The 18246-nt window shown below is 45.2% G+C and overlaps 1 protein-coding gene across 5 annotated transcripts in view; it reads left to right on the forward strand.

The window, feature by feature from the left end:
* Window positions 1-9723, forward strand: part of CFAP91 (cilia and flagella associated protein 91) — a 33246-nt gene extending 23523 nt beyond the window's left edge. For 3 of the 5 annotated variants that reach the window (XM_033051599.1, XM_033051600.2, XM_033051602.2), the window contains exons 11-17: window positions 899-970; window positions 2264-2410; window positions 4877-5098; window positions 6329-6477; window positions 7637-7728; window positions 9124-9394; window positions 9474-9723. In XM_033051599.1, coding sequence (XP_032907490.1) covers window positions 899-970; window positions 2264-2410; window positions 4877-5098; window positions 6329-6477; window positions 7637-7728; window positions 9124-9377 — 936 coding nt within the window. In that variant the 3' untranslated portion in view covers window positions 9378-9394; window positions 9474-9723. The remainder of the gene's footprint in view (window positions 1-898; window positions 971-2263; window positions 2411-4876; window positions 5099-6328; window positions 6478-7636; window positions 7729-9123; window positions 9395-9473) is intronic. The other 2 variants (XM_033051603.2, XM_033051604.1) reach the window with 2 other exon arrangements.
* The last annotated feature ends 8523 nt before the right edge of the window (window positions 9724-18246 follow it).

Genomic DNA, 18246 nt, shown 5'->3' on the forward strand with positions numbered 1-18246 from the left:
CTGTTTTTCCAGCACTTCTTAAATACCACATGTCAATGCAGACCTCATAGGTTCTTTATTAAAAATCCATGCTTCCAATTTTAAGATTTCTTTTTATCTTTCCCAGGCACCCAATAGACTTTTTCCTTTTCCTACTGTCAACTCCAAACTAGAAAACTCCTCACCTAGAAAAAATGCTGCCATCTGTGCTTCATCTACTTCCTCTATTTAAAGTAAGCCTCTTTTTTTACCTTCTGTGGTCATGTTGCCTTTCCCACCATGCTCTGTCATTCTTACAAGTTGGTATCAATCACACAATGCTAGGCCAGTAAAATTCTGAAAGAGACAAATCACAATGGACTGTGATTAATTTTACTTCCAAACTACCACTTTCTGAGTCTAAATTTACTGAGTTAATCTGATAAAGATCAACACTGGAATAAATATCAAAAGAAAAATTGTGTATGTTCCCTTTTAATTTAAAACCCTTTTTCATTGTTAATAGCTCTCTTGGACATATTCTGTCCTGTTAGTGTCTTGACCTATTAAATTAATGTAGCTGATGCTCATTTTGCAAACTTAGATTCAGTCAAGCTACAAATAGTGCTTAAAATCCATACAGTAATTTTCTGCATCAACGTCTCCTTATCAATAGGTTCTCATCTCTAAAGACCCTGTAAAATCTCAAACAGACTCTAATTATACAACTTTTCTTCCCCATCCCTTGAAAAACATGGAAGTACATGTTATTCTGACTCACTCTCCTTTCCCTGGAAATTAAAAGAACGGTGTTCAGAAACAGCCAAGAACAGACAGGATGTGAGTTAGAGTGTTTAATAGTTAGACAGATAATCTACAGAAATCTCAGTCTCCAAAGAAATGCTTAATAATTGTGTGGATATTTGTTATGTTTTGGCAGGAGGAAGAGGAAATAGACCTGGCAGTGATCTGTCTGCAGAAGTTGCTCCGAGGCAAGGCTCTTCAGAACATGGTATTCTGTCTCTTTATGTCAGTTTTCAGAATGATGGTGGGAATGACTTATTGCAAAGGATGTTTGCAGTCTTCTTTCCACAGCACTAATCAGGGGTAGTGAGGCTCTTCATGGCAGAATTACTCAAATGGCAAATTCTAGACTAGATCTGGACCATGAATACCTTTTACCATGATTATGCCAAGGTCCCAGGCACAAAAATATCCCACATCCCAGCAGGACAGCTTGTATTTCATGCCATCTTTCTGGTTTCCACTGTTAGTGAGCTGGATCCCAGATGAGGAGCAACTGAAGCCTACTACTTTGAAGTGCAGGACCCATCATTCTGCTTTCAGAGGAACAGAAGAGGGTCTAACTAAAAGTTAATTCACTAGCCATGCCTCATGGGCTTTATATTAAGCAAGTCTGTCACTTGTGATCAGACCAGTTCTGAAGGTTTGTTTCCATGTCCGCAAAGAATACAATTGGTACTCTGTCTTGCAGTAACTATTTAATGTTTTGAAGTGTTCCCATGCAGGACCCTGAACTTTAGCAATACAGTACTGTAAAAGTGGCTTGAGGTGGAATAAAGACTTCCCAAGTGTTCTCCAGTTGTGTGATGCAGATCATGAGAAGGATGGTTGAGGCCACTGAAGGATTGTTGACTTTCAGAGTGTGAAATGTCCCACTGTTTTAGGAATCTTCTTCCAGCTACTGCTGGACCAGAAATATATTACTGAGTTGGAGAATGACAAGCAGGGTTGTGACCTTTTGTTGCTCTTGGAAGTCCTGTTGGAAAGAGTGTGGGATTGAAAGTAAAACAGTGTCAAGGAGAGCTGGGCCACATAACCCCGTAACAGGGATGGCAGCAGTTTTGTCAACCTCCCCACCAGTTCATGGCTTTGGGCTGTTGCTGGGCTCTCTCAAAATGAAGGTTAGAGAACAGGAGATGCTGAAACACTGTGAAGCTTTGACATTGAGCTTAGTATAACAGGGTATGCAGAAGACTATTACCTTTTTCACATAGGTGGTGTTGTTCTACATTCCAGTAGTTTGGGTAAAGCCAAACCCAATACTAATACTAATACTAATACTACTACTACTACTACTACTAATAATAATAATATTTAAAAAAAAATTTGAAGTATCAGATTTACCTGACTGCTGTAGTGTTTGCCTAAATGCAACCACAAATTTGTTACAGAGAACTAGCTGACCTTGCAACTTGGAGAAAATGGGTGTGTTCTGCTGGCAAAACTATGTTACTCTGTATTCTCCATTTAATATACTCAGTTGTTTATCTTTATTTTAAAGATATTTGAAGGGAAGGAGAAGCGCCTGGATCTGATCCAAGAGCTGCGCACCACTCATGCACTCCAGGAGGATGGACAGCTGCTCATGAAGGCACAGAAGCAAATGACACAGTCTTTACAGCAACAGCATGACTCACAAATGCACCAGGTTTGCTTGCATAGATGGGAAGGTTGATTCACAGCTCCGTCCTGACCAGACCCTCTGTGCTTGCAGTACCACAACACTTTCACATTTAATTTTTTATGTTTTCTATTATCCACAGCACAGAAGGCATTTGAATAGCAATAAAGCTGTCCTAGCACAGGCCAAGCACTGAATGCCTGAGGGACTAAAATTGCTCTTTCACTACTCTGGAGGCTCTGGGGTATCTCAGAAACAGACTGAGGCACGCTGACCACAGCTGCTATGCAGGCTGTGTTTGCTTTGTTTGCAGACAGAGCACTTATTTATATTTATAGTGATTTGAACAAACTGCAGTGTCAGATGATCCTCAGTTTTTCCACATTTCAATCCACTTGAGTGGTACTATGACCTCGTATCACAATACGTGCTTGTCACTCACATCTGTCAGATGTTTTCCTGAATGTTTATTACTGCTCTGTCATTTCCCTGTCCCTTTTCTAGCTTGGCACCCTCTCAGGCTCCTCCTCATGTGTAAAACCTCACAAAGGAAGCCAAAGCCAACTGTTTTTTATAAATCCCACTGGGCTCAAGATTTCTAGAACCCTAGCAATGGTGACACATTGAGGTACCTGCCACTGTATGCAGAGCAAAGAAATTTTGGGCTCCATTCTCTGCCAAGGATCTAGTGAGAGCCAGGGATGCAAATTCCTGTTTTTCCTTACAGTGCCACAACCTTCCAGAGCAAAGTGAATTAAATGGCAGATGCTGGTTGAGAATGGATCATAAAGAAATTTTGTCCGGAGTTCACTACATTTCAGAGAATACAGTAGCTATCACATTCTTGCAAGTTTTCTTGTAGTTTTTACTACTCTGCTGTTTTTTCAATGACCAGCTGTGAGGCAATTTGGCAGTTTCCATTTTATAATAACAGCATCCACTGGGCGGTTTACCTGGCAAAGATGAACTCAGACCACTGTTTCTTGCTGGTTGGGCAGCAACAAAATTTCCCCCTAGATCTCAGTACAAATTGAACCAGGTGACTGTGTTTTATCATTTGCCATTTAGCATTGTCAGATACTCCCTCATGCATAGGAAGCCCAGGTATGGAATGCAGGACTAGAGAATATTTCTATTGAGGAATTAAGAGAAAAATAAAAGCCTTAGGCATTAGAAACTCACAGTGCTCCATTTCTTCTGGAAGCCCACATGAGAGTGAAGGAGAAAGCAGTTCAAACACCATTATGATATTCATAGAGATGGAGAGAGAGCAAATGGTAAAGATACCTCTGATCTCAGAACTTCATTTTTGGAGAGCCACTATCCCCCTCTGCTGGTATTGGCCTCCTCTACTCTCACTTTTTTTTTTTTTTTTTACTGTCTCTGAAGGTTCACAGTCCAAGGCTCATGTTTTCAAACATTTTGAACTTCAAAACTCTCGGGAATGCAGGAGTTTCCTCTGTGTGTGGCTATTTCAGAAAGTCACTGATGACTCTCAGTTCTATAGGGTTTGGTAGTCACAGATTTTTTCCAGGTTTTTGACCATTTCAGCCTGAAAGAAATGCTTCCTGCCAAGAGGATGGAAACTCCACATGAAACAAAGATGAAGAGTTGAAAATTTTTGACTCATATATAAGAAAAATCTAACACAAAAGTATTTCTGAGTTGTTTTCCTCCATTTCACACTAGTTTTATGTACAGCACCTTGAGAAATGAAGAGGAGGAAGCACTTTAGTCCCATGTTATCCCTCCCTGTGGGATGGTGCAGTTACTGCATCACCATCTTTCATCTGAAACACCTGTGGGCTAATTGCTGTCACTTCTAGATGTGTGCCACATTGACAATCCCACTTCCTGCCTGGGCAAGTGGCACAGCTGTATAAGAAAGCTGATTTATTATTACTTGCCTGGGATATTTCAGCTCCACTTCAACTTTAGTGTTTAGGTCTATTCTGTAATTGCCTGCTTATTTCAACAGCACACAGCATCCCAGCCAGTTCCAGACATTCCCTCCTGCCAAGGCTTGTGGCTTCAGAGTCCATTCTAGAGATAATGAACTCCCCATAGATCTTGTATCTTTCTGTAGTGCAATCACACATACCCAGCTCATAAAGCAGGATGTGCTTGGAGCAAGGAGTGAATGGCACAGCAGTGCTGAACACCTGGAATCTTGTCTCAACTCTGTCACAGACTTGTTGATTTTCCGTTACCCGGAATTTTGAGGTCTGATTTGCATTTCTGAAAACTTAATATAATTACTGTCAATTTGAATTTGTCAGCAGTTAGTAACTTGTACAATTTTAGGTTCAGTGCCTGAAGCTGCAGGTACTCAGAAACCAATCAGGGCATGAGGAGTGCCAAACTCCTGGGAGTGTCCCATGGCTGATCTGAGTGGGTGCTGCAGAGCTGTCTCACATGCCTGTGGTAGTCCTGGGACTTCATACAATGTTCCTGGGGTTTGTTGCACAATTCTTTACATTTTTCTTTTGAAAGCTGTCAGCACTGGAAAGAGACTTGGCCATGGTAGAAGGAAGGACACTGGCGAACATGCTTGATTTTCTGGCCAAAGAGCTGGTGAGGCTGCAAGAAGAACAGAAGATCCATGCTTTGATCATGCTGGCTGAGAGGCAGAGGCGGATGCGGGAAGCAGAGGAGAGTGGACAGCGGCAGCTGGAAGAGAGCCGGCGGCAGGAGGAAGATGAGCTTTTCAGACAGGCAGGAGAGGGGGGAGACTGGTGGGACTGTAGGCAGTTTGTAGGAGCTACCTACTTGTGGGAAGGTCAAGATGGATGGGAACTGTTTCAGCACTGACTTTGGTGATGACTAGTTTTAAAATTGAGGGGGAAAGCTTCGTGAAGAGAGGGCGATTCTTTCCTGAGAGAATCATGCCCATTAAATTAAGGATGATCTGAATACCCCTACAGACAGTCCTGTTAGGCCTGACATGAGTGGCTGTAGGTTTCTAAATTTTTTCAATAAACACCTATGGAGAGCAGATCTACCTAGATCATCTCTAGGAATATCTGCCCAGCAGAACTATTAGGCGCTATTCTAGGAAGGATGCCTTTAAGCAAGGGTTTGGAAAGATTTTGTCCCCCCCCTTGGGCCCAAGTGGACTGCAAATAATGAGGTACAACATTTATTTTGAAGCAACAATATTAGATCAAAAAACCGTGAAATCAAGAAAAAAATACTGAATTACTATATTCCATAACTATTCTATAGTCCTGTTCCTGTTTCCTAGCTCTTGACTGCATGAAGCATATTTCTCCCCATTGAAAGACATGAGTGGGAGTCTGATTGACTAAACCAATAATTTTCAAACTTTGTGGGAGGTGGTTAATACCAAAAGGATCTGGCATCATGCTTTTTTTTTTTTTTTTTTTTTATTTTAGCGTCTCATCTTTTCTGTATTTCTGAGTGGTAAGCAGGTAAGGCCAAGGTGCCATAAATTTATGCCCTTCAGATTAGCTGAAGGAAAACACCCATTTCTAGAATCCCGGCTCTACAACCATTATAAGGAAGCCAATAATTTTATCTTGGTTTTTTACTAGCTTGATGGAACTTTGTCCTTCAGGGTTTACTTGAATGACAGCTGATTTATTTACTGAAGTCAATACCCATGATTATTACTTGGCAATTGTTGCTCAGGGGACCGTGAGAAATGAGGGAGCAACTACCATTGCATTCACAGGACTAACCTGCTGCACCAGAATTGGATCTGTGAATTGGTTTTCTTTCACCTGCACTTTGTTCAATCAGTTCTCAGAAAGAATTACTAGAAAATAAGTTTTTACAGAAAGCATCTCAAAACAAATCTCAGGTTGGCCTGCCTGAAACAAAGATACTTGTGAAAATCTGTTGTTCATGCTTCTCTGGAAATCTTCCTCTATGTTCCTGGCACAGCAATAGGCAGAGGAACAATATCTTGGTGTTTTGTTCTAGGTGGTGAATGTTCAGGACAGAACCATTGACACCTACTTGGAAGACGTTATCCTGAGTAGCATGGAGAGGACTGCTAAAGAGCAAGCCAGGGAAGAGGTTCAGCAAAGGGCTGTAGAAATCAATAACATTGGTTACAAAATGGAAAGTCGGTAGGTTATTGAACAGCATGTGAGGGGCTGTTCACAGCACTCATGCCTGACCATGTGCATCTGTGGCTGTGTGCATAATCCAAGCCATGGGAATAGCAGAGCAATACTGTGCCGCTTCATCAGTGTACTGCTGTATGGGAACCACACTGTTCCTATTTGCTACAGAGGTATTATTTCCATACAGCGTGTGCCAGGTTCCTTTTGCAAATCACATGTGTGATCTGTGAATCGCCCTTTTTAGATTTCTCCACACCAGTGTGAGGCTGTGACTGAGCTTTAAGTGAATCTGGGAACTGCCTAAAGCAATACCCATTCATACTTATCTTTTCATTTATTTAAACTACTACAGAAAATCCATTTGAAAAAGATCCTAAAAGATACAGCTATACACAGCCTTTCATTCTGGGTGGCTGTTCTTTAAGCAACTGCCTGTTTCCATGGAGGTCACTCATATTGATGGCTGTCTGACAAGGCACTTTGAGTGAAGTTGTTGAGAACACCACAGTCTGTGTTTGGCTGGGGCATCAGCAGTGAATACTTTCTAGGACCTGCCAAACCCCTGGTTCAGTTTCTATGCTTTTTTTTTTTAATTGAGCCATAAAAATCCCAACGACACAGTGACTCCTATGGTACAACAGCTGTGTATTTTGTGTCTAGACGAACACAAGCAGAACATTGGAATCCTTGGGGGAATGAAGCATAGATAATGCATGCCGCCCCTGGGCCAACTGGGAACCCACCAAATACTGGCATGGAAAAGAGCATGGGGGCCAGTCGAGCGCAGAGTCACAAAAAGGAGGAATTTAGCAAACTCAGCAATGGACCAAAGACTGAATTGACAAAGACACAAATGCTCAGCAATGTCTGTGTGTCTAACTCAGTTTGTCATCAGAAGGAACTGAGCTTCTCAGTACCTTTGAGAGTAAGGAATGTAGGGTGATCCCATGTTCAAATGCTCTCTTGAACACATTGGCAGTACAGAGGGGAATAGTCACACTGTCAGGTATTTGTAGGACAAAGACCCAGCTGACAACTGCTGCCATGATGACAGTACACTCCCTTGGAAAGAGTAAGGATATTTACAAGGGAGACATGTTTTTGCAGAGGTGGTCTGGAGAGAAAATTAAAATACTAATACCATTGTGCATCTGTCCTGTAGTCAAACTCGCCTACAGTCAGAAGAGATTGTAGCAGAGCTGGTTTATAATTTCCTGATCCCAGAAGCTGAGAAAAGCTTTATGAGAGAAAGAGGTAAGGAGTCCAATAACTTCATTTTCTTTGTGAACTGGTTCACTCTCCTTATTCTAGCTCCCTGAAAGGAATGATGCAGCGTTGTCTCAGTTCCCTGAGATTCTTTTTTGGCACTCTGCAGGTGCTTCCCCTTAAATACCCGTTTTGCCATTACCTAGTTTGTGGTTTTTTTCCTTGTTGTTTTGTTGCATTTTGATGCATAAAAGCAGGGATTATCCAATACTGGCTCATACTGAAAAACTTCTGCACCTCGATTCTGAACCCTGCCTCAGTGGATGTAGAAGTCACTGTACTGATATGAAAAACTTTCTTGGAAAAGGACAATCACTCACCAATTTCAGCACACTGTCCTTTAGGTGGAATTCACTGTGGATGGAGAAAGGGACTGCAGTAATTCCAGGGGAGTATTCCCAGTGTAGTTGATGCAGTTGATGCGAACACGATTGAAGCCAAAGTGCCTTAGGTAGAGAAACCTCTCCTGGGAATGAGGGCTGGCTAGTCAAGGTCAGCTTTTCAAATGCAAGTGAGATCCAGTTGCATTATTGTTGATGAAGTGGACCTGGGAGATGGACAAACATAAGCAGGGTGGGATGGTAATGCTGAGTGACTGAGACAGGGACAGCAGAACTGTGTGCCAGCATGCAGGACCCGTGCGTTAACATTCACTGTCTAAGTGCAGCTCAGCCTTGAAACAGGCCAAAGTAAGTCTTGGAACTGACAGGATGAGAGCCAGCATCACTCCACACACCTTCCATAAGGCACGTAGTACTTCAGTCCCCATGACTGAAATAAAGGGGGAAAGGGAGAACAAAGAATAGTGAAAAGTAATACAGCTGTAGGTGAACACTTAGGCTTGGGTGATTATTTCCCAGGAGGTGGGTTGGAAGTACAATGACTTTGGATGAAAGGAGACAATCCTGAAATAGCTGAGGGGAGGTGATAAGGTAGTCAGGTGACTTCATTGTGTCAGTTGTGGCTCTGAGTCTTATTTTGCACTCACTGAGTTTCTCAGTGCAGGTCAAATCCTGGCACAGGAGATGGCAGATTTTAGCTGGATTCTTCCAGAAACTTGCTGCATTTAACAGACACTGAAGAAGAAGTTATTTTAAAGCCTGATAATATATTCTGGGCAGTTAATCCCAAAGTTGGGAAGAAGAACACTGGCTGTGCTTCCCACTGCGGGGGCTAGTCCTCAAAGTGAAATGCAAAGTTGGTTTCTGGTATTAGGTGGGCAGTAGAACACTTTCAGCCAAAGTTAGAAGGGCATGAATTTTTTTTCCTGAGACAGACTTTTCCACAGCTGCAGGATTGCTAAATGCTATTCTCTCTTCTCTGCTACAGAGAACACTTTGCTGTACATTTCCAAGTAAAAGCCTAACCTCTTTTTCTGCACAGTGAGGCAGTCCCAAAGAAAACACATCTACGCTGCTCATTGGATCATCCACAGGGGCACAGAGAGGGCTCTGGCTGATCTGGCCGCGCATCAGGAGGCATCTGCCACCAAGAGAAAGGAGGATTCTCCTGCTGGGACTGCCAGCACAGCTCTGAGTGGGACAGCTGCTGAACCAAGTGCAGCTGACAGCACTCAGCCTGCCACAGTTGCACGTGAACTTGGACAAGGCTTCCACAAGGATCCCACAGCCTCCTAGGACAGAAGATGAGTGAGGTATGTTTCCCTGCCCCTCTGTGATTTGAGTTCAGAGCATGGCAAAGGAAAGGGAAGCACATTGTATTTATTTTTCCAGGGCACCCTGGATGGAAAACCCTCTCTCTTCTTCGGGCTGTCCCTCCTGCTGGCTGCCAGCAGTGTTGTCCTGAACCATTCTGTATACATTTTGGTGTGGCAGCTTCCTTCACTCCCTCCCCAGTTTGCTTTGGTCTTCATTAGCTAATTTTTCTCTTCTGATTATTTAGAGAAGCTTGAGTGAGAAAGCAGAGTTAGCATTCCTTGTTTGTTTTCCTGGCACAATAAAATAAAAACTATAAAAATCTGAACCTGGTTTTTGGTGGTATTTCCTTGCTTCAATAACATTAAAAGAAAAAATACTCCATAAGTTGGAAATTCTGAGTTGAGACCATCCACAGACAAGCATGTCCCTGTGATTTCCTTAATGGTGTAAGGCCCAGTGGCTTCCTGCATTAGCACTGCTATTAATAAAGCACTAGAGCTGAACAAAACCAGTCAGATTTTGCAGCATCTTTTCACATCATTAGTCCTTGGAGAAAGAAAAGGTGCCCCTGACCTCAGCAGGGTGGTTTCTGACAAGCACGAAGTGTCTGGCACAAACCTAAGTGATAGCAGGATGACATGGGCATGGCGGGACTGATGCATTTTCCAGAAATATTACTCCTCGGGCTGACCACTTCTTGCTTTTTATCACTGCAAAGAGCAGGTCTGGAAAGAATCTTACTTTTCTTGGAACAGTGTTAGTCACTCTGGCTCCAGCTCCTAGGACTATACAGAAAGGATGCTGGCTTTGCTGTGTGCTGGCTTTGCCATGTTTCCAGGCATGGGGGTGCTCCAGCTCCAGATGTTGGGAAGCAGCAGGCTCAGACAGGCGCAGTGCATCTGTCACAGAGCTCAAGGCTTTCTCAGCTCTCCAGCACTCACGTGTCAGAATTCCCGAGGGCTGTGGCCTTAGCGCATAAAGGGACATTTACACTAAGCACCACATTTTGGAGGGGCAGGCACAGCCACACTACTACACCAAAAGTGCTCATTCATTGATGGCTACAGTTTATACAGCCAACATCAGTACTAGCCCTCAGTGCTACAGTGGTAATGGGCTGGTCTCTCGCTGTTGCCATCATTTCTCCCTCTGAATCATCTTTTCCTTATTCTGGGTTTGTAAAGCTCAGGTGTGGTTCGGCTAATCCCAGTCATCATGTCTCTCCTACATAACACAAACCAGCAGCTGGTCAAAAATAGTGCTCATTAATGCATTCCTGTAAAAAATCTGCATCGGGTCTTTGTTTTGTGGGTTAGGCTGGGGCAAGGTACAGGAATAGGAATTGACAGGGAGGGGAGAGGGAAAGGAGGGAGAGGAGAAAGGAGTCTGGATGCTCCTGTGTTCCACTGGGGAGTAAATAGCAGCTGGAGAGAGGAAAAAGAGCTGCATCAAAGAACCGCTGGTGTCCAGGTCGCTGAACCAGGGGCACCAGGCTGGTGTCTGGCAGCCTCTTTAAGTGCTTCGGCTTCTGGCAGGAGTTGGAGGGGTGACAAGTATTGGTTAAGACTGTGAGGGTGGTCCCATCAGGGACTGGAGATTTGGAGCAATTCTCACGGTATTGGTAGCTAGTCAGTAAATGGGAAGGTTGCAAATACAAAAATATAGAACAAAACACTCCACAGTGTGGGAGGAGAAGCTGTGCAGAGATTGGCTCTGTAGCCTCAGGCTACCTTGGACAAATTTAGCCTAGTTAAAAGGAGGGGGATAACATGAATCACATGAATAACAAGATCCAATGTAATAGGAGAGACATGAAAAACTTGATGCAGCAGAACACTAGATCAGGAAGATCATCCATTGAGGCATTTGCTGTATTTCTGAAGATGGTCCATCAAAATAAAGATTCTGCACGTGGCTCAATTTGATGTGGTTTAAAAGATAACTATTCCAACAGGTGTGGGAATGGACAGGGGTTACAGCACTTTGGTCTTCTGTGGGGATACAGCTCTGTATGACAACAAGAGGGTCAGGGAACTCCAGATGCTGTGCACAGGCTGAGCTGTGAATGTCTCAGCTTCTATTATGATTTAAAGGACACCATCAGGGTAAAAACATTTTTTCCACATGACATTGCCTAGCATGTAAACTGAAGGCCATGGCAGGATTCCTGCAGGAAGCTCTTCTGTAGAAACTGCTTTCAATTGTCATGTGGGTTCTTTTTTCTCAAGCTTTGCAGAATGTACTTTGAGAAAGAAAATGAGCACAGTGAGAGGGAATTTGGATCATAAATCAACAGGATAAGAATTCACCATTCCATCTCTTAGCAGGAGACACTACAACCCTAGGAAGGAACCCATACCCGAAACAAACACAGGTAGATGCCTCCAGGGTTGCACCAATACAGTGGAAGCATAGGGAAAATTCAGCTTGTCCTGCTTTTCTTTCCCCAGCTGTCCACAGGGAGGGAGCCTGGCTGTGCCACTCTGCTGCCTCCTGTCTCCCGGCAGGTGGGGGAGACAGGCTGAGCCAAACGGATCTCTGGGGGCATTGCACCTTGAGAATGGTGAAAAATTGGTCTTTGTAGTAAATGAATGAATGCAAATTGTCCCAGGGCTTCCCTGCCAATATGGCTCTGGTGGTGTGGGAAGAGAAAATCTGGTGGCACCAAGCTCAGTTCAGCAAAAAGGACCTTGGATCCTTCTTTACTGGAAATGCACAGTCTGCATTTCTGTCAACAGAAAACCACACCAAAGCCATACTCCCCCATCTCTCCTGCCTCCCTTAAAAGCAACATAACCATCACAAAAGCTGCTGCCACAGACCTGTGTGTGCTGCTGTTAAGAGTTCCTGCCACTTTCTGCTGTTCCCTCTGCTTCTGGTCTTGCAAGTGTGCAGGCTTTGCCTGATACTTCATTTGGCTCAATTCAGCCCTCACACAATGTCTTTAGGAGAGTGGGATTAATCCTGCAAGTAAGGTCCTCAGATGCTCAAGGCTTTTAACAAGGCCCAGTTGCACTATTGCTGACTATCGCCACCAAATGCTGTTTCCCTGCTTTCACCAAAGTCCAGTTCATGCAATTCTTCCTGTGTTTTTATGATTGGTGAATCAGTATTGTGCTGGCATCCGGCCTCCTCACCATAGTGCACCCCAGAATCAGGCCTGGGCTTGGATGGGGAGCTGTTGCTTCCTGTGTCTGCCTTCCATCCCACCAGAGAGGCAGGAATTGGTTTGAACACCTGCCAAAACTGCCAGCTCCCTGAGACAGAATGTGTACACCTGGATTAGTAAATTCAATTTTCCCGGGACCACCCTGGACCAACGTCCCCACCTCTCCTCCCAGCCACTGCCTGGAGCAGAACTGGCAAGGAAAATATCTCAACAGACACTGTTTAAATGAGACAGAAAATGGCAGCAGGTCGAGGGGAAGGATGTACGCTGAAACCCGTGGAGCAGGGCAGCTTTGACTCTCTGCTCTGATCGTATCATTCATTCCCTCTCATTCCTCCTTTTCTCCCACACACCGCATCAACCCCACACACCTTTTCCTCCACTACTGGCTGGAATAAAGGCTACTTTTCTTTGCCTCCTCCCATGTGCCACATTCCAATCTTTCAAGTAGCACTTGGATGTCCTACTTCCTTTTCCTTCCTGCAGGGCTGCTTATCTGTATCCACATGCACTGCCTGGCTCAGTACACCATCCCCAATGGACCTGAGAATTGTGGCTGCTCCTGCCAAGACTCACTGTTGCAGCTGCCCACTGCTCTACAGTGGCTTGGACCCACTGCAGAGCCCAAACAGATGAGACTTATCCTATCCAGTTCCCCCAGCGGGGAGCTTGCATGGCAGCCTGCACTCCTGGCCCATCCTGGAGCTTCTCAGTCAGTGCTGGGGATGTTGGTCCTTGTCTTTGGGGAGCGGCTGGGACATCCGCTGCCCCTGCAGTGCCAATGCAGTGAGATAAAGGTGATAGAGACTTAAAAGCTGCATTTGCTACTCTCTCCCTGGGCTGCTGTAGGATTGATCCTAAGAATCTCCCTTTTGTTTGTTACTGAGCCAGTAACAGCCACTTGCAAGGCTGTTGGTTCCTTACCTGTTGAATTGAAGCCTCTCTCTGCCTGCCAACATAATTTTTCTGCCTCCAGCCAAATGCAAGCCATTTTTTCATTCCTGTGCAGGCCCCAAATCTGTTGTCTCCAGCAGAAACAGCTTCCATTGACCAACCTCTTCTTAGGCCTGGTGCTGTGAAACAAAAATCTTAAAAGAGTTGTAACTGAGGTGGTCCGAAGAGACCCCAGCTGGGCAGTCCCTTTTCCCACGGCTGCTAACTTATGGCAACATTCCAAACAACATCAATGATCTCCTTGAGTAAAAACACTCTCAAACCACCAGTAAGCACTGCATCCTCCTGAGCACTCTGGTCTGGCAAAGGATTTGATTACAGGAATGAGCTGCAGAAGGGAGAAGGAGGGCATGGCTGCTGTTATGCCAGAGGAAATAATAGTAGAATTGTTTAGGTTGTAGAGGACTTCTAAAATCACCAAGTCCACCCATTATCCAACACTGCCAGTCTACCACTAAACCACGTCCCCAAGTGCCACATCTTTTAAATATCTCCAGGCACAGTGGGTAGCTCCACCACCTCCCTGGGCAGCCTGCTTCAGGGTTTGACAACCCTTTCCACGAAGAATTTTATTCCTAATATCAATGTAAACTTTTCCTGGTACAACTTCCTCTTGTCCTCTCGCTTGTTACCTGGTAGAAGAGACCGACCCTCACCTGGCTGCAGCCTGCTCTTGGGGAGTTGTGGAGGGTGATAACAGGGATCTGGTGAGAGGGGTGGGAATGCTCTTTGCTTCCTCTCAAGCTCCCATGCTGCTCCGACCACACACCTGAGCCTCGCTCCCTGCAGCCTCTGTCTCCCTCTGACAGAACCTGACACATGTCCCTCTGTGAGCAGGACATGTCTGGACTCTGATACTGCTCAGCACTTGGAGGTGAGGTAAAGCACAGGGAGGTCAAGCAGCCAGTGACAATGAACAGTCCTGCTCTAACTCCTGCCTTCCCACCAGTTTTTAGAAACTTTGCTTAGGGAAAAAAATACCAACCAAAAAGCCCAAACCCCTCATCTCTCTCCTTAGCAATCCATTTCATTCTCAGTTCCCTGGGCCTGCCACTATACAGAGGGCCTGTGGCTCCTCTGTTGAGACAGGTGCTTGTGCTCTGCGAGGCGGCTCTGTCCGGGAACATGGATTTGTTTGCCCAAAGCTGCAGTTTCTCACTCTGCAGCAAGCAAGGGGGATCTGCAGATGGCACTGGGCTTGGGCAGATTGCCCAAGCAGTCTTGGGGCAGAGCACCCTGGTCAGAAACACCCTGCTGCAGCGACTCACAAGCTTCCACAAGGGAAGAGACTCTTCATTTCCCACTTGTCCTGGAGGACCCAGCCTTAGCTCTGGAGTATGTTAACAGAGATAAGTGATGCAGAGAGCATCCACTGACTGCATGGGACACCTATCCAACTGCATGCACACTCAGGGAGCAACAGGATACACCAAGAAAATATCTGTGCCAAGGTATCAGGAATTAGCTGGGTATGCAGCAAGATCCAGGGCTGCATTCCTGCACTGACCAAAGACAGGTGTTTGCTGTGAAGTCTAGTTCTCCCTTGTAGCTCTGAGCACTCACCTGTACTCTCAACTGAGATGACCTCCAGCAGGAATTTGCTTTGGGGATCTGGTCTCTGCTCCAATGCTCCTTGCATTGTACAACACTCACACCCAGACAGAGCATAGCTCTCCTGCTCTGCCCTATGGGGCATTGACACCTACACACCTTCTTCTCCTATCAGAGCTTGGATTTGGCAGGAGTTACGTCTTGCAGCCTTTGTGCACAGCTGGTCTAGCAAAGCCAGTCCTTTGCCAGGAACACCACCCTTCAAGACAAGCAAGGGAGACAGGACAAGGGCCCAGCCAAGCCCTTCTGGGAGCCCAGGGAGGGAAGCGAGGTTCCAGGCTGGCTGATGAGGTTGTACCATCTACTGGGCTTGCTGTCTCCAAGACACTGGACATGGAGCCTCAGACAAACTGCAGTGCTCCTCTCTCCCCTCTCCAGTTTGTGTCTCGGTTCTCTCCTCCGTCTTTGTGGCTCTTGTTCTTCTCCCACAGAAAGCCACTTAGACCTTCCCACCAGCAGCCCAAAAGCTGCCACCTTCCAGATAACAAATGGTGCCAGTAACCTTGACACTGACACTTAATTCCAATGCAGATTGCTGACAGCTTGCTCGATAAAGACAAAGCACATCAGTGGAGCAGACTCTTGTACTGCATTCAGCTTGGTGCTGCTTTACGCTTGGATTAGCATTTTGAATCATCCCAAGGCATTGATGACTGACAGCTAAGTGGATTTGACACTGGTTTGCAGATGATCTCAAAAATTATTTTCTCACAGGACGAAAGAATGATGTTCCCTGGATGGTTGTGCAAGGACTGGCTCTTGATGCTAACGTGCTACATTACATCTTTTAAAAGGGTGACTGGAATGTAAACATGATCTGAAACTGTAACAGTCCCACCAGCAATGTTTGCAGGAGTTACAATAGGAGGGATTGCTGGATAAACTGGACAGCTGCATCCTCCATGCAGAAGAGTGAATGCAAACCCTGAGACAAGGAGACAGACAGGCAGCAGTTACAAGATGCTCTCCAGTGCCTTCATTGACACTGGGAAGAGCACTGTAGGGAACATCTGGCTGCTTTTGGTACTCACAGCTTAAGGAGGATGTTTGAAACAACTGTAGAGGCAATAAAATTGGAAACATTACAAAGATGTGAAGGAGATTAAGATCCCCTTCCAGCCAGCTTAGCAAGAAGTTGAGGTGCTTGCTTGAGTCCCGTTCATTTGGCTCTGACATTCAGAAGAGAGATCTGAGACTGGAGCTGAGAGTTCCTGTGCAAAGACAGCACATAAAGAGAGCCCACAACTTGCATTCCAGGTGAGGAAAGTTCAGAAGAGACAGGAGGCCCCAGTGCATGTCCATCCAGAGAAGTAGCCAAGGATGATTGACCACCAACCCAAATCACCAGGGATTGTGATGAACTTCCCCCAGAAACAAGATTTAAATAGCTAAACTCACCTAGAGAGGTGCTGTCATTTCAGCAGTGATGCATTTGCAGGTGTAAGTGGCCACCCTGAATGCCAGGGCCAGACTGGCTGAGCAGAGCAGTCCCAGTCTCAGCACGAATTGGATGCAGAATCCTGGTGACCTTGTGGGACAGCGCTAAATGAAGGGACAGCAGGCTCCGTTCACTGTGTTGCTTCTGGGGCAGCCAGGCTGTGGGTGGCTGTAGGAGCAACGGTGGGCAGGACGGTCGGGACAGACGGAGAGATTTTTAAAGGCAGGTCTTGGAACTTGTGGTTTATTGTAAAGGGCCTGGGTGAAAGGGCCCTGCTTGGAGCTGCCAGCTACGGCTTGGAGCAGTGTTGTAAGAGTGTAATAGAGCAAAGGGTAAAAGAAAGAGGTAAGAGGGTGGTAACAGAAAGAGGTCAGAGAGCAAGGTTCCCATTACAATACAATAAATCTTCTTCTGTGTTGAATATTTTAATTTTCACTAACCAATCTAATGAAAGATACAAATCCTATAGCATTTACATACAGCCCATAAGAATCATTACATTACCATACTGAGCTACACTTTAAACCCTAAAAACTACTCTTTGGACCCCTTCTGCCAAGCTAGCAGGGTCTTCTCTGACCCTTGGACCTGTCTGCAAGCAGAGAGAATTGTTCAGCCAAGAGGGGATTACTTCCAGCTGGCCATACTACTGTTTTCTAGTTATTTAGTCACTAAGGTTTGGTATCTTAAAAATGGCTTTCATTTTAATCTCACTTAGAGTTTCCATATTCTCAATATCTTTTGCCAGGCAATCATATTTATACTTTTTTTTCGTTTCATCCTCCCCAACAGGTGGCCACCTGGCCCTGTCACCCCAGTGCAGAAGGGCCTGCACAACCCAAGCCCCAAGCCCGCTCAGAGAGCTGGGGGAGGCCAGCACCTGCTCTGAGGAGCACAGCTCCAGCATCCAGGGTGGGGCAGAACAGCTCCCAGACACACATTTGGCAATCAGGAGAGGATCAAGGGGACCCTGACTCAGCAAGCAAGGTGTGGACCCATCATGGGCCGCTTCTCATACTACTCCCACTTGTTCTGGAGGGCCTCCGGAGTGAAGGCTCCAGTCTGGAGCCCAGCAGAGGTTTCACAGGAACAACCACAGCTTGTGGCGCACAAACAAAGCAGGAGTCTTTTTGCAATATAAATTTGCTTTTATTGAAGCAGCAGTCACATGACCTCGCATCTAGCCTTTAGGATAGTGACAGAATGGATTCGGCCAGGTCAGCCAGCCCAAAAGGATTTTTTTTTTTTTTTGCACTAATAGACATGTCATGTTTAATACATACATTATCCAGTACCGGAAACCCAACTCAGAGATAACTATGTGCTGATTTGCTGGAGGAACGGTCCACTGGACGTGGTCTCGACAAACTACAGATCACCACCAAATGACATTACTAATGGGATCCAATGATTAAAAAAACAAACCAAAAAAAAAACCAACCCCACAAAAAAAACCCCAACCCAAACAACCATGAATGCAGGATTCAAAACCAGCAGTTTACACAGATTCTTAAGTTTGCTTCTATAGGTGGACGGTAAAGAAAGATTGGTTGGCTTTAATTTGAAATATTTATGTCCCAGGGCTCCTCTCTCCATCAAATCAAACGGCATCATAAACAAACTGGCATCTCTTTAAAAATAGCATGGAATAACACAACTCATTTAAGAAAACATGC

This window comes from Catharus ustulatus, chromosome 2, assembly GCF_009819885.2.
Source record: "Catharus ustulatus isolate bCatUst1 chromosome 2, bCatUst1.pri.v2, whole genome shotgun sequence".
Classification (NCBI taxonomy): Eukaryota; Metazoa; Chordata; class Aves; order Passeriformes; family Turdidae; genus Catharus; species Catharus ustulatus.